Here is a 23900-nt window from a genome sequence, read left to right on the forward strand (position 1 = left end):
GAGTGGAGTACGGATGGGGCAGACGTGCACACAGACGTCCGCGCGCATGCGGGTGTGCGCCCACACACATGTACTCGCGCGCATACAAACGCATACACACACTCACACGTAAGCATGAACACACATGCAAGCACACAAATCATCATCATCATCACACTGGCACATGCCCAGGCAATTATTTACAGTACAACATCCAATTACATATGCAAGAAGACACCCCATGAGATAGTAGTTACAGTACACCACCTCTCTGCTACTACTTACTGGCAACACACTGACTGCCACAGCACCATACAGCACACTAAGAAATAACCAAAAGACAACAATGTATTTGATTTCTTGTATTTTGTATAAGAAGTCGACCTATCCTTTCTGTCTGAAAGTAATACCCTCTTGGATGTGGTTGGTAAAACCAGACAATTATCTGCACTAACCGGATTTGAATTTCTATGTTGGACACACAAATAATTTTGGCACAAAGAATGTGGCTCCATCTAATGAAATAATGGCCCCAAATTTTAGGCTGGGAACCAATTTGTGATTGCATGCATCAATTATTTCTTGGGCTTAAACCAATATTAAGACTGGGGTCTCTTCAGATGGGTAAAATGGTAATTATCTGGCGGTCTCTCTGACATTCACTGCGCCCCACATTTCTATCAACACTGTTATTGACCAGCACACACATTAAAGAGTTCACGTTATACCGCATTATTTTGATAAAGAAAACATGTATTCCTCTGAATTCATCCCTCTCTCAGTCTAAACCATCAGCCCGATGACAAAGATCTGACAACAACGCTTGGTTAGACATACTTGTGAGTCGAATGGAGACTCGGGTTATGACCTGTGTCAGGGGGGGGGTGTCCAGGCCCCGGGGGCCATTGTTTGGTGTCTTTCTAAGCTCCTTTCTATGGCTCCTCTCTCTGTGCTCTGCTGGGATCCATCCTGTGGCCATGCCGCCATGCCGTGGTGTATTAGCTGTGAAGGGCTCAGTGCTGCTCAGTGCTACTGGGGTTGGGGCTGTTGGGGCTGAGCTCCACTGTTTGAGATAATGCATGGTTGACTTGATCTACAAGTGAACCTGACATTCTCCTGTCCTTACATCACCACAAACAGATATGGCTGGTCCCCAGATAAGGAAGGCAGAATTCACTGACTTGCTTTGTGCCTTGCAGCCCTGCTGTGATGGCTACATAGTTTACTCAATCTCACTATACATACAGGGAATGGATCTGTACACTAAATGTTACAGTGAGAACGGACGCTTTTTATGTTGAGTTGGGGCTTCAAATAGATATGTCAATTGAGAGAGAGAGAACAAACACTGAGTGTACAAAACATTAGGAACAGCTCTTTCCATGGCATAAACTGACCAGGTGTTAAATCTACTTCAACCAGTGTAGATGAAGGGGAGGAGACAGGTTAAAGAAGGATTTTTAAGCCTTGAGACAATATAGACATGGATTGTGTGTGTGTGCAATTCAGAATGTGAATGGACAAGACAGAACATGGTAGTAGTTGCCAGGCGCACCGGTTTGAGTGTGTCAAGAACTGCAACGCTGTTGGGTTTTTCATGCTCAACAGTTTCCCGTGTGGATCAAGAATGATCCACCACCCAAATGACATCCAGCCACCTTGACACAACTGTTTCAAGCACTGGAGTCAACATGGGCCAGTATCCCTGTGCAACGCTTTCGACACCTTGTAGTGTCGACAAATTGAGGATGTTCTGAGGGCAATAGGGGGTGCAACTCAATATTAGGAAGGTGTTCTTAATGTTTTGTGCAGTCTGTGTATAACATTAAGTACAGAAGTGTAGAATGCTTATGCTCCTCAATAAACATAAACATAACAATAAACATAATCCTCGATAAAGATAATTCGACACCTACTATAAACATGAACATTCAGGACCATTTGATTCATTCGGCAAGATATATTGCATACTGTAAAAGAAGGAAATGTGTGAAATTTTCACTTGATCTAAATCATTTCAAGCGAGGTACACTGTGTCTACAACACATCATAATCCAACAAGTACCCAATCTAGTGGAAACATTCATTGACATTCCTAAACCTTTGAGAAAAGTCATAGTGTGTAACTTAGAAAAGTCCATGTGAGCGTCTATGTCAAACGAAAGAGTAGATATCCATTAACGTACACAACAGACCTCCATTGCAGTTGGAGGAAAAACAGAAAAGTGAAAAGAAGTCGAGTGGTGCCAGCTGCTTTGCCATCTGTCTCTGTCATGGCAGTACTTGTGATATGTTGAAACAACTTCCCTGAGAAGTGCTCCAGACAATCTGTGATTGTTTCCATTTGCGAACTCCTGATAGTATTCTACATTACAGTGGGGACTAAAGTTATTTATGGTGCTGGTTAAAGTTTTAGAGTACTGACCATCATTCCCTTCAGCAGTCAACACACATACACACACACACACACACACACACACACACACACACACACACACACACACACACACACACACACACACACACACACACACACACACACACACACACACACACACACACACACACACACACACACACACACACACACACACACACACTCTGTCTCGTCTATAATTACCTAAAACATATGTTACAGTGCTTCATCATCCTTATCATTATGTTATCAGTATTGTGGAGAACGTTCAGTCCTAGACAAATATGTTGCTCATCCCACTAGAATGCATCATTACGTGCAGGCCCCATGGTCTGCTGGTCTACAGTAGGTACATGTATGCAACCCTGGAGACCGGGGTTCAATCTCCGTCTTCCCACTTTGTCTCCTCTTAATCTGTCTTCCCCGCCGTTTCTAATCTGTCTGAATAAAGCAAAAAATGCCTAAGTAATATATCTTTAAGAAAGCATCATAACATGGAGGCTGCTTGATGTTTTCAGGACCCTTTGATGCCATGCCACTGATTACATCCATTATTTATAGCATGCTGCCACCACATCACATCTCCCCACACGTAAACCAGGCCACTCTAAGACCCACTCTGAAATTGCTCTTTATTCCCTATATAGTGCACTACATGGGCCCTGGTGAAAAGTAGTGCACTATATAGGGAATGAATAGGGTGCCAGTTAGGACGCAGACTAAGTCTCTACGTGGGGTTAGGCTGGGCTGCTGTGTTCTCTTTCCTCTTGGTTGCGCTGGTGGAGGAATCGAGGAACACAGTGGAGGCTTTGCTTGCTTCAACTCCTCCAGCGAGGGCAAGTCCCTGCTGCCGGCCTTTGATAAGTCCGCCCTGTCCCGGCCTCCAGCCCCAATCCAGCCCCCCAGTATTCCAGCCCCCCAGCCTTGCTCGCCTGGCTCGGGGGCCACCAAAGCCCAAAGACAAAACCCTGTCAAATGACTCCAGATGGATGAACAGCAGAAAATGAAAGTATTCCGTGAAGAATGCTGATTTGGTCGGTGGTCACATGGGTCTTCTATCAGCGGAGGCTTTGAGATAAAGAACCCAGATAAGACAAGAGGAGAGGAGGCCTGGACAGTGTCGGCTTCACAGGCCTGGTGGTCCAGCACATAGCAGTGTGTGTGGGTGTTTGTATGTGTCTGTGCGAATGTGTGTTTGTGTGTGTGTGTGTGTTTATGAGGCTGTCAAAACAGGAATATTACACCACAGGGTCGTCAGGAAACTAATTGGGTAACAAAGACCATTTCCAGTCCTGGAACCCCATCTTTTAACAGTCCGTGTGCTGAGACTGTGATAAGGGAGTTCACGTCTAATACATTTAGTGGGGGCAAGTTCACCTTCTTTATCTTATTTACTTACCTCAGTGTAAATATGGCCGGTCTTTAAAGGGGATTTATTAAGACCCCCGTTTCTCTAAAGTGCACGCGAGAATCAAACTGTTTCTGTGTCGTAGGTATACAATCAAATGATTATGCAAATATCAGTAGGTAAGGATTTTTCCGCGGTTCGGGGGTGGCCAAGAGGGTTGTGCAAAACAGCTTCCTTAAATATAATGCCACGTAGATGCTTTTTTTATTGCATCGTGATTTCTGACTTCACAGAGAAGAAATAAGAGTTCAAAGGAACGTATTAAAATCCAAGGCTGTACCTTAAAGGGGAATTGAGGTTTATCCGGGCTTTATTCAAGCATCATCTTGCCTTGAATGTGATTGTTTGTCTTCACAGACTTATGACTGATCCTAGGTCTGTGTTTATGTGTGGAGGGATAGCTTGTGACCTTAATGGCTGATAGACTTTGTCTCTTCATGTCGTCTTTGAAGAATGGCCCCTCCGTGTGTTTATTCCTGTGTGTTTAAAGTGGAGCTGTCCGGAGTATGAGCCACCTGGATGGTTCAGTGACCCTGGGGGAACAGTAATGTACCATACAGGTGAACACATCGCTGGCTGTCGCTTCTCTATTATGTGCTCACATAGTTTCTCATGGCTCCAGGAGCCGAGCCCTAAGTTACATGCAAAGATCAAACAAGTCCCCAATTGAATTCAAATAGCGAGAACTGAGGCGTTCAGTGTTATTTCTCTGACCGAAGCCAAACAGTAGGAAGACGTGCATGTACAGGATGTGTACCTCCTAGTCATTATTAAGTAGTGAAGCGTGCATTACAAATTCTACTTTCTCTTTCTTTCTTCCCTACTTCCCTTTCTTCCCTACATAGGCTACACATTATATTCTGTATCTGCAACTTGCAGTTCATGGATTAACATATGAATTTGAATGAAACGTCCACTTCAGCCAAACAACTGGTTGGTGAACAGGGACAATAGACCAGAACATGTCAAAGGCCCGTAGTCTGTCTGTTGCATTAAGGAGGAGATGATCATAAGATATTAGAGAGACAGACAGACAGACAGACAGACAGACAGACAGACAGACAGACAGACAGACAGACAAGAGAGAGAGAGAGAGAGAGAGAGAGAGAGAGAGAGAGAGAGAGAGAGAGAGAGAGAGAGAGAGAGAGAGAGAGAGAGAGAGAGAGAGAGAGAGAGAGAGAGAGAGAGAGGGGGGACTTGTCTGGAGGGCTGGTAGATCTTTCACTACACTGGATGAGTTTGGAGTTGGAGCAGCTCTTACTGCCTGGAGGTTTGGGAGAATTGGAAGATGCTTGAAACTCATTGCTTTCTCTCACTCACTCCTTTTTTCTGACTGTCTTACTCCATATGTGGCTTTAGGTATGTCGTATTGTCATGATCAATCAACATACACTCAATGTGGTATTTAAGACCCACGGTCACTTATTGTCCATATGTGGCTACAATCCTCTACAGATAGATACATTCAAATAAGTAAGAACAGATAGGATGTCACTTAAATGATCAAATACTGTATGTATATTTCCCATGACTGCCATGATCTACAAACTAAAGGCACAGCAACGGTAGCTGCCATTATAGCAACAACAACTAAAGGCAGAGTGATTGGTGTCCTTTTAAAGATTGCAGGAACAGCAGTGACTCTCAATTTAATCGATTTAAAAGGAAAAGTCAATTTAACAAAGTTGAAAAGAGAAAGATGTGGGGAAGGGGGGTGGTAGAAAAGAAAAAAGCATTCTTTTGCACTCAAGCAGTAAACTAACTGCAGCACAGAGCGAGCGCAGGGAGGGAGAAGATTTCTGCCGAATTATCTCCCACCTCACATTTGCTCTTAGGCAAGCAGTTTAAAAGCCAAGCGATTGAGCCAGTGATCCAATTTGAAATGCAGAAATGATTAGAGCAGCTTGCCTCATTTCATATCGAAATGCTCTGATTTATGACAGGGCAGCAGCCAAGATCTATCTCTAAAGGGAATTAGTGTCGAATTTTTGCATATTTCTGTTATTTAGTCTCCCAATAGCAGATGCTGCTGTAGGGAGAGAGAGAGAAAAAGAAAGCTACATGAAGGTACTGTATATTTTTATTTGGGCAGATGTAACTATACTACCATTAAAATATGGAGAGAATGGCTTGAAATGAGACCTGAGAAATGGATGTATTGGAAGCATTTCCCAGTTCATTTGGGATGTTGACAGATAATCATCTTTTTTTAGGGTTAAATTAAAGGAAAATATACATAAATATCCATATTCTGAATATAAGCTTTCTATACATGCATAGAAACTTGGAGATGGATTGAAAGAGAAAGTGTTTTGGCCATTTATTCGACAGAAAGACCCTGGCAAGTCATCCGTCCTTGAGGCTAAAGAAATATTAATACGGGAATGAGATAACGAGGGCTAGAGGAAAATCTCCTCTAATGAAATTTCCAGTTGACCACATGCAATTTGTTTCATCGTGGTGAACAACTAATTGCAATGGACGTTATCAAGGTGTGTGCTGTAGTATGCTGTAAACAGGTACAAATCCTTTATCCCTATATACCTCCACCGCAGTAACATATCATATAGAAACCTGACATAACACATCTATAAGCTTTTCTGCCCTTCTTTTTTCATATAAAAGGCTAACCCCTTATATGGACATGACACATCAAAACTATTAGTGGCATGTTGTTAAAAATATGAACGCTTGGGCCAAGCGCTGTGTGTCGGAGTGAAAAACACAGAGAGATGAACTGAAGGAAAGGAACCTGCTGCTTCTTCTACTATTTACAGTGTTTTTCACTGAATAAAAAAAAAACAATATTTATACTGGACATTAAGGACTACTTTCATTTAAGAAACGGAATAAATATTATTGAAAAATTAAAAAAATGAAATTTGTATTTTCGAAGTAAAATGCTATAAATAAATATTTGCATTTGTATTATGATTAAGAGCACATTTAGTCTTTCATACTGTAGTGTTTTTAATATCCATGGCTATTGGATATACAGTGGACCTTTTAAGCAAAACAACAAGTAGAATATACTGTAAAGATGCTCAGACTAAAACTGGGTTTGATTTCTCTACAGTTGGGGATCAGGACTGATACAGTACTACATTTGTGACCTTGGTAGAAAAAAAAACGAAGGGAAAAAGATGAGGAAAGAATCATTCCCACCAAGGATTGATATCGATTTCCCCTGGCCTGACCGTGAAGCGGGTTAAGAGTTGCCCAGTGGTGGTGAAATGGTCAGTGGTGATATCATTAGCTTGTTTACACAGGAAACCAGTGAGTTAGGAGGAAGCTGAGTGTCACAAGCCACTTTCTTCCTCACCTCCTTCAGCTGATCTGAGGATCATGGTATCAAGGAGGGATTAGTAGCGACTTGGGATTTGTGTGATTGGTTAATTTATTGCGGTGATGGCAGGTCTTTCATCTATGGCAACATTTAATCAGCCCAGCCACAGAGGCTATTACAGGTTAGCTCCTGTCTGGAGTCAGTCCGGCGCTGCCATCAACTCCATCACAATTCCCCTGAAAATTCCAAATTATCTGGAACAGGCTTTAGCTTCTCAGTAATAAAAATTAGAACAGATTCCTGATAGAAGCTTTTCCTCACACAGTGCCAATTATAAATAGCTAGGGCTCTGCCTTTGGAAGGAAGGAGGAAAAAATCCAACTATGAGAGATGTGCAATGGAACTTATCGCACAGCCCCTGCTCTTCGCTCTGATCCAAATCCGTGTGGCTGAAAATTTATATTAGATTTTATCACAGAGGCCTAAGTCTAGAAAAATCAATGAAGGTTATCTTTTATGTTGGCAGCAACTTGTGGAAATATTGATTTTCATTTTATAGCGACTTTGGAGCATCATTTTGTAATCACTTCCTCGCTGACTACACTGTTTTGGTAACTGTATCTTTTACACGTTGGTTGAACGGTAACAGGGCACAGGAAAAAACCCTGGGAGAGTATTGAAACCACTGGAGTGAGGGAACAGGGTGGATAAACCACAACACACTATGAGGAGGAAGGGTGGATGGTTTTCAACACTTATCCATGACATTACTTTATAAAGTGACACATGTTGTCACGTTTATTTTCCATCTAATTTACTGTAGCTACTTCAAATGTCCCTGTTTTACTTTATTGAAGAAAAAAAACATTTAGGGGCCGAGTTAATTGTCATACATTTTCAAATTTAAACATGACCATTGTTTAATTCTGATTTAATTAATACATCCACCTATTTTAATTTCTGTGAATGGTGAAACACTCTCTTAATCACTGTCAATAAAATGTGGAGTCCTCTGATCCGTAGACACTGTAGAATATCTCGTCTTAATATTAGTCTGAATAAAACCGTGTTGTATCTGGCTTTGGATTTTAAAGCCGGTGGGGTTGATGTCGTAATATCCAATAGGGGTCAGTATTATTTGCTGTTCTGAATACCTTTATTCATGAGGAAGTGGAACAGGACAGAGTCACTGTTGTACGTCACATTCCTTAGTTGTGATTGGTAGTTAGAGAAAGGGGTGTGTTTTTATTTTGTATACATCCCTCTTACTCCACTATTTTTTTGTCTGAAGCTTTGACGACAATTGTACTGTATTTACTGTATCGGAAGAGGGCGTTCATTTAAGGCTAAAATGCTCCTCCTCTTGGTGACATTGTGTGTTATACCCAGAATACAGCTTCTCTACATTCCTTTGTCTGAAATACTTCAGAGCCCCAACATAGTCATTATTTCGAGTAGTACATTTATATGAATGGCTCATTTAAATTTCAGCAAAATAAAAAATACAGCTATATGATAAATTGACCATTATTTTGATAAATGTATTCAGTTAATTTCTTAATTTACAATTGGTTATGTTTAGTTTTATGAATAAATTATGTTATGATGATTTTGACAATGAATCGTTATATTAAGAAATCACATTGAGAAAAAATAAATGTCAAAAATATAAATAATTCAAATTCAAATACAATAATAAAGGAAATGTAATCCAGTAAATATGTTTTCTTTCTTACAGTATTTCTAATGTTGAAAACTATACCCATATATTATTATTACTCTCTCCCTGGTGAGAGGCAGTGTAATATAGTGAATTCCCAGAAGGCCTTAGAGACTAGACAGACAGGAAGAGGGGAAGAAGAAGCCTCACACAGCTAAATCAGAGAGATGGCCCCCAGTCTGGAGATCTGACAAAGGGTTAATCCGATTCTCATTTTAGATAGTCGTCGTAGCAACAATCATATCCGTCTCCTTTGCTCCTTTTGACAGGGTTGTAAGATTTACAGGTTCGCTGAAGATATGCGACTTTATTGTCAGGCTAATTTGAGATGTGAAATAGAGGACGGCTTAAATGACGGAGGTCTCTCTCTGTTCCTCTGCCAGGGTGGGATAAGATACCTAAATATTAAGGAATGAGAAAATCAACAGACACAATGTGCTGTTCACTAGGTGTTTGATCTGTCTGACTGGCACAAGTCCACCATTGCTTCGAGCTGCTATGTAAGAACTAGAGTTGAGGTTTTCTTTTCATTTTATACATATTGTTTCATTTGTGTGACAGACTGACTGAGATCAGAGCCCATATGCTGTCTACACTTTAGTTATTGAATGTAGCCGACAGTATTTCTGTTTTCTCAGAAAGAGAGAGAGCCCTCTAATCCTCAGTCACTACTAACAAAATATTTGTGTGTGTGAGTGTGTGTCTAAACACTCCTTCACCTGCATGCGTAATAAATCAATCTTTTGTGTGTATCTGTGCCAATTCAGACCTTTAACGTGTGAAAGTGGCCATTGCATTTATCCTTGAAGGGTTGTTGCTGCCTTTCCAAAGAAATATCTGAAACACATAGTGACGACTTGTGCTCTTCTGTTACATTAGGCAGATGGATGGTGTCTCATGGCAGCCTGTTTCAAATGGAAAAATAAATGAAGTGTCGAGAAGAGATGGCACCCCAGACCATTTTCTCTTAGCTAAACTATTTCTGTAACGCCCTAATGAAGGAGGGCCTGGGGGTTAAAAAAGTAATGGCCTTGAAATACTGACATTTTGCCTGCTAGCAATAGGCTACTGTAACAGCTGCCCAAGAAAGATGCTTCTACCCTCTCCATGAGCACTGAAGATGTACTCTTGGCTTTCATTACCCTTTGTAAAAATAAAAAAAGAAGCCATTTAAAAAATAAAATAGAATAGAAAATCATATGAAAATAAATAGAAAGCCCTTTCCAATCTGACCGAGCCCTCTCCATGTCTGGTTGTGAATACATTTAGCTGGGGCCACAGTATCTATCTCCCTGTTTTCCTTCCATACAAATAACTTAAAGCACCAACACTTGACCCGAGCCCAGAAGAAAAATGATGTTACACATTCAGAATAATTTGCCGGCATATTATAAGACGTAGCCTCAATCGCCCTTTGAAATAGATACTGATTCTTTAAATTCTTCCCTGGCTGTTTCAGGAAATAGTGAGATCCCAGCGATAGCGCAGCACAATGTGCCTAAAGTTCACTCCTGAACACTCGCCTCCTTCACTCTGAAAGTCATCGGCATTCTGGGCATCCGATATCTTCTTAATCTGGGAGATCTGATACTGTATCATTGGGATCATAGGGACCAGGCGTTAGCAGCACTGTATGCCCCCACCACTCCAACCACTCTCCTACCCCAACTGCCCCCACTACCTTGATCCTATTCCTCTGCCCCCCCCTCCCTCTCCCCTTCCCCAACCATCTCAATTCCCAAATCTTCTCATTGCGGGGAGAAGAAGAGGACCTACTAGCTTATAGAATGACCCTGTTTATGTCTTGCAGAGAAGAAGAGGAAGCATAACTTGGTGGCTATTATTAATTATTGTTTGTTTAATCACCAAAATAGGCAAATGATTAGTGTTTGTTATCTGTCCCTGTCCAGAAGATGAAGAGCTGTGTACCGGTGGTGCTCAGCGCGGGCCCCAGGTGGCTGCTGGATGTGACTTGGCAAGGAGCAGAAGACAACAAAAATAACTGTGTGGTGTACAGCAAAGGTAAGCTCAATCTCCAGACTGTTGTATACAGTCTGTTATCTCCCTAGCAACACCACAGCAGCCAAACACACGGTCTGACAGACAATTCCCCCACTTAAGTTCTGCTGTATGTCTGTCTCGTTGTCTTTCACTCGAAATATATATCTCTTTTTACTTCCCTCTGAAGTAATTTAGTGTATCAACTCAAAAGTCTTGATTAGGAACGGGAAAACAACATACAAGATACAAAGTCAGAGGTTTTCGATTTCACGAGGTAAATATATTCCTTCGCTTTTTCTACACAGTCTGAGTGAAATCCTCTCTGTTCACAAATCACAATTCCCCAAAATTATTATGTAGACGATAATCTGAAATTTGCTAATGGCATATCTCTCTTTTTATGTAATGTGGGGTTACTGGGTGTGACCGTAGAGGTTGTTAGTCTCGAATCACACTGAAATAAAAATGAGGGATTTAGTTGCTGTCTGATACAGCTAGAATGCCCTTATTAGGCAAGCTCAAAATGGCTGCCCATCCATAGTTCATGATTGGGCTTCAGGTTACTGATTGTAAAATGCTAATACGGCACACTGACAGTAGCGTCTTCAGACTTCAGTCTTTATGAAAGCACCGTGCTGCTGACTGGCTGCTGCAGCCCATAATTGGGTCTTGACGGGTGTATCCAGAGACACACAGGCACATAAATAAGTAAATAAAGATGTTTGAATTCAAAAGGGATGCAAGAAGTGGTTTCTATTTATCCTGTTTTCTAAATCATTACCCTGTGACTAGACTCACGAAGGAGCTGAAATGGAGTTTCTTCCCCTCAAAGTGAATCAAAGCGGGAACTGGGATTTGCAGCCCGGATTTTCTTTCGGTCTCCCAATTCTCATCTACTAATCACTAGACTGCACTGGGGAGTTATCCTCTTAACCGGCTACTTAACTTTGTGCTCTTTATCACCAAATCATTAAAGTTTATGATAAGCTGTTAAAGGAGATTATGCACTTCTTTAAAAATCTCCTAATCTTTTTGCCAGGAGACTGAATATATGAAACAAAAAAGGGAGTAATAACAGGATTTGGTCTCGTTTTGTTAAGTCTGTCATTTCCCCTCGCCGTCTTCATAGTCATTATAGAAGACATCCCAGATGTAGTTGCAGTACTGCCATCATCTCACACAGACGGACGTTATGGATCTGTGATCACCTCTGTAGCATTGTCCTTCATATCCCCTTGTTCATAGCATCTAGTTGACCCTTATTCAATTAGAAAAGGAAGTGATGTGAAAGTCAGACCAAAAAGAGGAGTCCCACAGTGAGAGCCGTTTGTGTTGTATTAGTATAGAGCTGCTAAACCTTTCTCCACAATCACACGCCTGCCAAGCCATAATAGACGATACAGAGGGATAAAATGCAGAAAAATATAATTAATTTCAATTTGGAAATAATTGTATAATGTTTGTCACCTTACTGTGTGTAGTCATTTTGAGACAATAATTGCAGCTCTAAATCTGTAGGCCGAGACAGAATCAGCATCCATCCAGTTTTTCTATTTCTATGACCCCAGACAGACTCTGTCTAGTTATTATATGTATGTGACCCCAGATAGAATCTGTCTAGTTATTGTATGTATGTGGCCCCAGATAGAACCTGTCTAGTTATTGTATGTATGTGCCCCCAGACAGAATCTGTCTAGTTATTATATGTATGTGACCCCAGATAGAATCTGTCTAGTTATTGTATGTATGTGACCCCAGACAGAATCTGTCTAGTTATTGTATGTATGTGCCCCCAGACAGAATCTGTCTAGTTATTGTATGTATGTGCCCCCAGACAGAATCTGTCTAGTTATTGTATGTATGTGCCCCCAGACAGAATCTTTCTAATTATTGTATGTATGTGCCCCCAGATAGAATCTGTCTAGTTATTGTATGTATGTGACCCCAGACAGAATCTGTCTAGTTATTGTATGTATGTGCCCCCAGACAGAATCTGTCTAGTTATTGTATGTATGTGACCCCAGACAGAATCTGTCTAGTTATTGTATGTATGTGACCCCAGATAGAATCTTTCTAATTATTATATGTATGTGACCCCAGACAGAATCTGTCTAGTTATTGTATGTATGTGCCCCCAGACAGAACCTTTCTAATTATTGTATGTATGTGACCCCAGACAGAATCTGTCTAGTTATTGTATGTATGTGCCCCCAGACAGAATCTGTCTAGTTATTGTATGTATGTGACCCCAGACAGAATCTGTCTAGTTATTGTATGTATGTGACCCCAGACAGAACCTTTCTAATTATTGTATGTATGTGACCCCAGACAGAATCTGTCTAGTTATTGTATGTATGTGCCCCCAGACAGAACCTTTCTAATTATTGTATGTATGTGACCCCAGACAGAATCTGTCTAGTTATTGTATGTATGTGCCCCCAGACAGAATCTGTCTAGTTATTGTATGTATGTGACCCCAGACAGAATCTGTCTAGTTATTGTATGTATGTGCCCCCAGACAGAACCTGTCTAGTTATTGTATGTATGTGACCCCAGACAGAATCTGTCTAGTTATTGTATGTATGTGCCCCCAGACAGAACCTGTCTAGTTATTGTATGTATGTGGCCCCAGACAGAATCTGTCTAGTTATTGTATGTATGTGACCCCAGACAGAATCTGTCTAGTTATTGTATGTATGTGACCCCAGACAGAATCTGTCTAGTTATTGTATGTATGTGGCCCCAGACAGAATCTGTCTAGTTATTGTATGTATGTGCCCCCAGACAGAATCTGTCTAGTTATTGTATGTATGTGACCCCAGACAGAACCTGTCTAGTTATTATATGTATGTGCCCCCAGACAGAACCTGTCTAGTTATTGTATGTATGTGACCCCAGACAGAATCTGTCTAGTTATTGTATGTATGTGCCCCCAGACAGAATCTGTCTAGTTATTGTATGTATGTGACCCCAGACAGAATCTGTCTAGTTATTGTATGTATGTGGCCCCAGACAGAATCTGTCTAGTTATTGTATGTATGTGGCCCCAGACAGAATCTGTCTCATTCATATATCCTTATGTACATATTCCTTATCCCCTTACACTGTGTATAAGACAGTAGTTTTGGAATTGTTAGTTAGATTACTTGTTGGTTATCACTGCATTGTCGGAACTAGAAGCACAAGCATTTCGCTACACTCGCATTAACATCTGCTAACCATGTGTATGTGACAAATAAAATATGATTTGATTTGATTTGATTTAGTTATTGTATGTATGTGCCCCCAGACAGAATCTGTCTAGTTATTGTATGTATGTGGCCCCAGATAGAACCTGTCTAGTTATTGTATGTATGTGCCCCCAGACAGAACCTGTCTAGTTATTGTATGTATGTGCCCCCAGACAGAATCTGTCTAGTTATTATACGTATGTGACCCCAGACAGAATCTGTCTAGTTATTGTATGTATGTGCCCCCAGACAGAATCTGTCTAGTTATTGTATGTATGTGCCCCCAGACAGAACCTGTCTAGTTATTGTATGTATGTGACCCCAGACAGAATCTGTCTAGTTATTGTATGTATGTGCCCCCAGACAGAATCTGTCTAGTTATTGTATGTATGTGCCCCCAGACAGAATCTGTCTAGTTATTGTATGTATGTGCCCCCAGATAGAATCTGTCTAGTTATTGTATGTATGTGACCCCAGACAGAATCTGTCTAGTTATTGTATGTATGTGACCCCAGACAGAATCTGTCTAGTTATTGTATGTATGTGACCCCAGACAGAATCTGTCTAGTTATTGTATGTATGTGACCCCAGACAGAATCTGTCTAGTTATTGTATGTATGTGCCCCCAGACAGAACCTGTCTAGTTATTGTATGTATGTGACCCCAGACAGAATCTGTCTAGTTATTGTATGTATGTGCCCCCAGATAGAACCTGTCTAGTTATTGTATGTATGTGACCCCAGACAGAATCTGTCTAGTTATTGTATGTATGTGCCCCCAGACAGAACCTGTCTAGTTATTGTATGTATGTGACCCCAGACAGAATCTGTCTAGTTATTGTATGTATGTGCCCCCAGATAGAACCTGTCTAGTTATTGTATGTATGTGACCCCAGACAGAATCTGTCTAGTTATTGTATGTATGTGGCCCCAGACAGAATCTGTCTAGTTATTGTATGTATGTGGCCCCAGACAGAATCTGTCTAGTTATTGTATGTATGTGGCCCCAGATAGAACCTGTCTAGTTATTGTATGTATGTGCCCCCAGATAGAATCTGTCTAGTTATTGTATGTATGTGACCCCAGACAGAACCTGTCTAGTTATTGTATGTATGTGACCCCAGATAGAACCTGTCTAGTTATTGTATGTATGTGACCCCAGACAGAATCTGTCTAGTTATTGTATGTATGTGGCCCCAGACAGAATCTGTCTAGTTATTGTATGTATGTGGCCCCAGACAGAATCTGTCTAGTTATTGTATGTATGTGGCCCCAGACAGAATCTGTCTAGTTATTGTATGTATGTGCCCCCAGATAGAATGTGTCTAATTATTCTATGTATGTGACCCCAGACAGAATCTGTCTAGTTATTATATGTATGTGGCCCCAGACAGAATCTGTCTAGTTATTGTATGTATGTGACCCCAGACAGAACCTGTCTAGTTATTGTATGTATGTGGCCCCAGACAGAATCTGTCTAGTTATTGTATGTATGTGCCCCCAGATAGAATGTGTCTAATTATTCTATGTATGTGACCCCAGACAGAATCTGTCTAGTTATTATATGTATGTGGCCCCAGACAGAATCTGTCTAGTTATTGTATGTGTGTGGCCCCAGACAGAATCTATTTACTTATTCTATTTATATGGCCCCAAAGAGAATCATTCTAGTTATTGTATTTCTATGGCCCCATGCAGACACCAGACAGTACAGAATGACTCAGTGATGACTCCACTCTGCATGAAGCAGACACACAGACACACAGAGCCATAGGGCCTCAGTGTTTACATCTCTCCCCAAGTGTTGCTGTTAGTCTGTTTGTCTGTTTTGCGCTAAAAAAGGCAGTTGACTTATGGTAATCAGTGGACATCTCAATATACTGCATGTTCATTGGTTCTCACTGAATATGGCTACTTGGCTCGTGTTCCAATCATCTTGGCTTTCTTGGGGAGTGCCTCAACTAGAGTTGGCACTGTGTTTCACCCTCCCATATCGTAGTTTATTGTTGATGATCTGAAAGTAAAATCTATTGTCAGTGTGCTATGGCTACCACTGAATGTTCACGATCTTCAACCATTGACATTCTATGGGACAGAGAAAAAGAGAGAAATGATTCCCAATGGACTGATGCAGTCCAACAGTGTGTAATGTATAATACATGCTAGTTCACCGTGAACAAGAACTATGTGAGTTTGGTGGAATCCCCATTGGGCTGCCCCGGGCGTCCAGCAGAAAACACACTACCACGGTTACCACATATCTACTATTAGACATGGGATTTTGTTTTATTCTGTCCTGTGTCCGTCCTGGTTCGACTGAATGTCCATTTAAAAAAAATGATTTGCCACTCACTGTCTCAATCATTTTGTGTTGTTGATATTGACCAACGACACACTGTATAATGAGACATTTCTAAACCTACATTTCCACTGAGAGTTTACCCTATCAACTACGGCTATATACTGTAGGTTATTATGTCTATGTTTCATATGGCCATAGTTTGTGTTAAATATATATTACTTTAAAATGAAGAATGTCTACCAATTCCCCCTTGAAGACGTGATAATATAAAAAGTGGAATAAACATAATATCTGTTTTTACCAGGCTGTCTTCCTATCAGTAGCACCAGAAACAGTAAGCATGCAGTGTTGTTTGTTTAACATTAGCCTCCCATGCAGACAGCCAGTATACTGTAGTGCCTCAGCACAGAGCACAGCAGTCAGCCATTACTAAAACTCTCAACTTGACTGCTGCACCAACTCATTATCGAGAAATCCACCTGGAACCTCCACAATGCTCCGCGCCACACATGGACAGTTTCTTTGAACCACTGACGTTTTCTAGAAACAGGCAGCGAGTATGTGGAGTAATTACACGTTACAGTAACGCAGAGGGAGGGAGGGAGGGAATTGGTGGAGAATTGGTGGAGAGATAGTGAGGGAGCGACAGGGACAGGGAAAGAGGGAGAGCAAGTCAGAGAGGGAGGATATCAGTGGAGAATTGGTGGAGAGATAGTGAGGGAGCGACAGGGACAGGGAAAGAGGGAGAGCAAGTCAGAGAGGGAGGATATCAGTGGAGAATTGGTACATTTGATTAACAATATGGAAGTGTTTTATTAATTTAGAAAGGAATGCGTATTATTTAATTGCCTCATTTTGGGTGTGTTTTCATTATTCCACTATTGAATCAAAAGAGTGTCGTTCAGTAATTAAAACAAAAAGAAACAGAAAGAAGAAATGGGACAATATATATAAATATAATTTCAGGGTCACTCCTATCCACAATGTCATGAAATACACGACCGCCATCATATAACACTGCTTTGAATTTATTGATTTATTTATTCTTATTTTTTGCCTTTTACAGAGAGAATAACTAAACATAATGTAGGCCTCTAAGACCGGACATTGAATCCACCAATCATTCTGCATGTTTTACAGTTCGTCAGATTTCTTGGTACCTACTGTCCACACATTACATGACATGTATATCATCATTACCAGTATGACAGTAAAGTCAGTATGGCTGTATTCAGAGCTCTCCTATTGTGCTCGACCATTATCACCTGATATCTGAGCCCTTAGAAACTCACCTGGGCTCTGTCTTGATATTATGTCCTATTATTCTAAGGTCACCTGAGTTTTTCTAACGTAAGCCTCTTAAGCGGACCACATTCAGATACAGCATGTCCAATATGTCTCTGGAGGAAGTCGGCCATTGTTGGAGCGTAAATTGACCAATGTACTAGAGCGTTTTGCATAAGCCCATACGGTGTAGAATTAGACTGTAACTCACTGCTGTGTCTTTCTGTTACTTCATGTTCACTAAGTCTTCGCCATCAGATCCCTTTTCTCACTCGTCCGTTGTTCACACGCTCTCAGCCAGAGACCTCGGAGACCTCGGAGGTATATGGTGAACTTGCGGGACATGGCTAGATCTTTTTAGATTCACTTCTCATCAACTGAAACCTTAACTCCCTTTCCACAGTACTTTTGAAATTGGAATTGATTTTTTAATATTCTGTCCAAAACAAAATAGGGAGAATTCAGAATAAGAACATGCTTGGTTTAGAAAGGGGGAAATATATCGTAAAAACTGTTTGGGACTGGGGGAGAGGAGAGAGAGTACTGTAACAGTTCAGATTGAATTGTTCATTTCAACCCTCCCCTTTAAAACGACTGAGGCAAATAGGAGGTGCTGAGGTTATTATCTGTTATCTGGGAACATGGGGAAATAGTGTGACTGAATATTAACTAAACAACTGACACAATGTCAAAATTGTATTATCAGTGTATTAAAACAAAATTGTATTATCAGTGTATTAAAACAAAATTGTACCCTGAAGGAGGCCCCACCACAGCTCAGAGCAGCAGAGTAATTATGTTTAATTAAAATACAACAGAGATCAACAGAATCGTTTTCATTAGGAAATTATGAATGATTCCGCGGCAACAATAATTGATTGCACTGAGCCAGGCGATAACTGCACGGTCAGGCTGGAGTGAGCGGAGTGCTCAGACTGTACCCTGGCTGTAGTGTAATATTAACTGACTGTGTCACTGTGGCAGGCAGGGGTAGAGTATTGTACTGTAAGACTGAACTGGAGGCTGGTGATGGTAGGGAGGGGGGTGCTAAGGACAGCAGACTTCCTTATATAGAATGTGAGAAGACTTAGCATCCTACACATCATGCGTAAGCACACAGACCGAAATGCACACACACGCACGCGCTAGCACACACACACACACACCCACACACGCACAAGCACACGCACACGCACACACACACAGACACAGACACAGACACACACGCACACACACACACACACACACACACACACACGTTTGTTCTTGCTTCATTCAGCAGAGACAGTGAAAGACAGCCCAGACTCTTCCTCCGAATGCCTTTTATGTGCATTGTTCCCTCACTGTTGGTGGAGGCAGACTGGCGGGCGGCTGGCCTCCCCCAGCAACACCACCACACACAGACACCAGACACCAGGCTCTGTCTGTCACAGCCCCCACTCTCTGAACATCCACCACAAACAAACCACAATACACAGACGAGACAAGACATCACCCAAATTAGGATGTTTCCACAAACTCTCATAAACCTAATTGTGACACACAGAGAAGACAGAAGAAAACAACAAGTGAAAGTGATGGGCAGCGCTGATGACAAACAGAAGAGAGGAGAGGCACGCTGCATGTGTTTCATCCATCACTCTCCCCAGTCAGGCACTATGTTGTCGTTGCAGTAGGGGACAACACAGACAGACGGCCGCGCGTCCTTGTATCAATGCCACTGAGGGTGTCGTGTCACGCTAATGAGCGTGTAGCCTAGCTGGCCGCTCTCCCTCCCTCCGTAGCAGGAGGGTTTTGACTCACTCTGCCATTCACTCTGCATATTTAAATGCCTTGTAAAGCTTAAGTAGACCCACTTTTCCATGTCAGGGCAGCGTTCAATCCTGCTGTGCCCATTAATTATGATACCATTGTGCTCCGGTGTGGCTAATAAGAGTGATGTATTGCACCCTTGTGGCATTATAATCATGTCTAGTGAAGTACCTGGACTGTCTGAGCACTAGGCTTCTCTTTAGAGCACTTGGGTAAAAAGAAGCAGCTCTTCTAGCCTACTCTCCTCTCCTGTCCAGGGTTGGTTAATGGGCTTGTTCTGGAGAGTGGGCTGTTGATTTAGCTTTAGCATAATTGTATAATCGATGATGAGAAATGCCTGTGTATCGATCTGGGGGAAGCAGATGGAGCTGTCTGTCTGTGAGCCCAGCAGGGATTTTAAAGCTCTCCCGGAAAGAGGTACCGGTCCTGAGGACAAGAGGAAACAGGGTGTGATTTTCAGACATAAAACAATTCCTTGGACATTCAAATAATTGTCTGCGAGGTTTTGATTAAGAGGATCACTGTTGCTTAGTTAAGGAGTCCATTCTATGCGTCTTTAAGAGCCTCAGCCCTGGCCTGCTTTTAGAACTGTTGTGCATGATTCACCTCTCCTTCCTGGCCGCTCGGCCTCGCCGCCCCCACCATGGCACAGCTGTCGTAAGTAGGTGTGAAAAGCATTGTCAAAGTGCTTTAGGATAAAGCTCTGTGGTGGGATGCCATTGGTCACGATGAACCCCCACCCACCTTCAGCTGCAGCAGAGAGCGAGTGGAGGAGAGGGAGAGAGAGAGAGGCCTTCTCCGGGGTGCTTTTCATCTGCAGTAGGAGGTCAGAGAGAGAGATCAGTGGGGTGAATGAGTGTTTAGACACACACACACACACACACACACACACAAAACATACACACACACACACACACACACACACACACACACACACACAGTTAGAGCGAGGAAGAATAGCGAACTGCATGGACACCCTGCACATGGCAGAAGATTGGAAGAAAATCACTGATGGGCACTAGAATGAAGATATACAGTATCACCTCTATCACCCTGGTCACAATATAATTACATTATAGGGTTCATTGCAGGGATTTCATTTGTCTCCTTCCACATTGTATATCTCTTCATAAATACAGTTTAGAAGAAAATATATCAGATTTTTTTCTGAAGAAATAAGCGGACACATTACAAAATAGTTTTGTGGGGTCGCTTCTGTGTTCGAGGGGGAGAACTTCCTGATAACCTTTATACATACCTCTGCAGCTAATCCATTTTATTGATTGCACATCCGGCTGTGCGAAAAAAACATATCCCTGCAGTCTTTAGAGTGTGGTATCAGTAGGGTATCACTTTTTCTCATTGCACACCGCGCAGGAGCACACAGAGCTTGCTCCTCCATTGCTGGCTTATCTATGGGGTTTATGATGCTCTGGTCATGGGGTCTCAGCCGTTCCACCCCTCTTAAACCCCAATGCCATATGGGTAAGGACAGGGGGACATACAGGTGTATGAGGTGGGTCACTCAGCTCCATGAAGAGAGGAGGCTGGTAGTTTTGTGGCAGAAGTACAGTATGTATGGTGATGCTGAGGCTCATGCTTGTACCCCTCCCCCATCTCCTCCACCCTCCCCTACATCCCCCACCGTTCCCCATCTACCCCACTCCGTCTTCCCATGCAACTCCTGGAGTGTCAGAGCTGAGTTGACCTCTGCCTGCCTAAAGGGAGGTCGCAGTGCTCCGTAGCGCTCTGTACCACTGGGTGACAGAGATGGGTCCCTTGGCCCCTGTGTGTGTGTGTGTGTTTGCGTGCGTGTGTGTGTGTGTAGCGAGCAGAGAGCAGACAGGCGTGCTGTAGGTACAGTAGTGTAGTGGAGAAGACGTGTGTGTCGACCGGGTCAGACAGGGCCATCCATTCTCTGAGCCCCTGGGAGAGGGAGGGAGGGAGAGAGAGAGGGAGAGAGAGAGACAAAGTGAGAGAGGGAGTGAGGGAGAGAGCAAGCGGGAGAAAGAAAGAAAGAAGGGAGAGAGAGAGAGAACATGGGAGAGAGAGAGAACATGGGAGAGCGAAAGAGAAGGAGAAAGCGAGAGAGAGAGAGAGAGAGAGAGAGAGAGAGAGAGAGAGAGAGAGAGAGAGAGAGAGAGAGAGAGAGAGAGAGCGTTGATACACTGCTTCTCTTACTCTATCAGACACTAGGTTGTGTTCCTCCATGCAGTGCAGTCAGTGGAACACATCTGTCATCTGTCCCTGTACCACTTCAGCTACTACAGTACCACCGGGGTTTGTAACACATCTGTCCCTATACCACTTCAGCTACTACAATACCACCGGGGTTTGGAACACATCTGTCCCTGTACCACTTCAGCTACTACAGTACCACCGGGGTTTGTAACACATCTGTCCCTGTACCACTTCAGCTACTACAATACCACCGGGGTTTGGAACACATCTGTCCCTGTACCACTTCAGCTACTACAGTACCACCGGGGTTTGTAACACATCTGTCCCTGTACCACTTCAGCTACTACAGTACCACCGGGGTTTGGAACACATCTGTCCCTGTACCACTTCAGCTACTACAGTACCACCGGGGTTTGTAACACATCTGTCCCTGTACCACTTCAGCTACTACAATACCACCGGGGTTTGGAACACATCTGTCCCTGTACCACTTCAGCTACTACAGTACCACCGGGTTTGTAACACATCTGTCCCTGTACCACTTCAGCTACTACAGTACCACCGGGTTTGGAACACATCTGTCCCTGTACCACTTCAGCTACTACAGTACCACCGGGGTTTGGAACACATCTGTCCCTGTACCACTTCAGCTACTACAGTACCACCGGGGTTTGTAACACATCTGTCCCTGTACCACTTCAGCTACTACAGTACCACCGGGGTTTGGAACACATCTGTCCCTGTACCACTTCAGCTACTACAATACCACCGGGGTTTGTAACACATCTGTCCCTGTACCACTTCAGCTACTACAGTACCACCGGGGTTTGGAACACATCTGTCCCTGTACCACTTCAGCTACTACAATACCACCGGGGTTTGGAACACATCTGTCCCTGTACCACTTCAGCTACTACAGTACCACCGGGGTTTGGAACACATCTGTCCCTATACCACTTCAGCTACTACAGTACCACCGGGGTTTGGAACACATCTGTCCCTGTACCACTTCAGCTACTACAGTACCACCGGGGTTTGGAACACATCTGTCCCTATACCACTTCAGCTACTACAGTACCACCGGGGTTTGGAACACATCTGTCCCTGTACCACTTCAGCTACTACAGTACCACCGGGGTTTGGAACACATCTGTCCCTGTACCACTTCAGCTACTACAGTACCACCGGGGTTTGGAACACATCTGTCCCTGTACCACTTCAGCTACTACAGTACCACCGGGGTTTGGAACACATCTGTCCCTGTACCACTTCAGCTACTACAGTACCACCGGGTTTGGAACACATCTGTCCCTATACCACTTCAGCTACTACAGTACCACCGGGGTTTGGAACACATCTGTCCCTATACCACTTCAGCTACTACAGTACCACCGGGTTTGGAACACATCTGTCCCTGTACCACTTCAGCTACTACAGTACCACCGGGTTTGGAACACATCTGTCCCTGTACCACTTCAGCTACTACAGTACCACCGGGGTTTGGAACACATCTGTCCCTATACCACTTCAGCTACTACAGTACCACCGGGTTTGGAACACATCTGTCCCTGTACCACTTCAGCTACTACAGTACCACCGGGTTTGGAACACATCTGTCCCTGTACCACTTCAGCTACTACAATACCACCGGGTTTGGAACACATCTGTCCCTGTACCACTTCAGCTACTACAGTACCACCGGGGTTTGGAACACATCTGTCCCTGTACCACTTCAGCTACTACAATACCACCGGGTTTGGAACACATCTGTCCCTGTACCACTTCAGCTACTACAATACCACCGGGGTTTGGAACACATCTGTCCCTGTACCACTTCAGCTACTACAATACCACCGGGGTTTGGAACACATCTGTCCCTGTACCACTTCAGCTACTACAGTACCACCGGGGTTTGGAACACATCTGTCCCTGTACCACTTCAGCTACTACAGTACCACCGGGGTTTGGAACACATCTGTCCCTGTACCACTTCAGCTACTACAGTACCACCGGGGTTTGGAACACATCTGTCCCTATACCACTTCAGCTACTACAGTACCACCGGGGTTTGGAACACTTCTATTCAACCAACACTGTAATGTGAACTGTAGATGTTGTCAAATGTGGTGAGTGTGATTCTGAACCCTCTTAGTGGACTTTACACAGGGAGTTATGAATATCAACATTTTTAGGGCAATGACTGACATGTTTTGCTGCCGTTGGTGCAGCAGTGTCCACAATGTAGAACGCATTTAGTATTGTACATGTAGTCTGTAGGATTA

The 23900-nt window shown here is 42.9% G+C and overlaps 1 protein-coding gene across 1 annotated transcript in view; it reads left to right on the forward strand.

The window, feature by feature from the left end:
- The window catches only part of LOC118364074 (zinc finger protein ZFPM2), a 177714-nt gene that overhangs the window by 100474 nt on the left and 53340 nt on the right, over positions 1-23900 (forward strand). Inside the window, 1 exon segment of the mRNA XM_052489767.1 lies at positions 10720-10831. Within this exon segment, the coding sequence (XP_052345727.1) occupies positions 10720-10831 (112 nt within the window).

Source organism: Oncorhynchus keta, chromosome 31 (assembly GCF_023373465.1).
Source record: "Oncorhynchus keta strain PuntledgeMale-10-30-2019 chromosome 31, Oket_V2, whole genome shotgun sequence".
Lineage (NCBI taxonomy): Eukaryota > Metazoa > Chordata > Actinopteri > Salmoniformes > Salmonidae > Oncorhynchus > Oncorhynchus keta.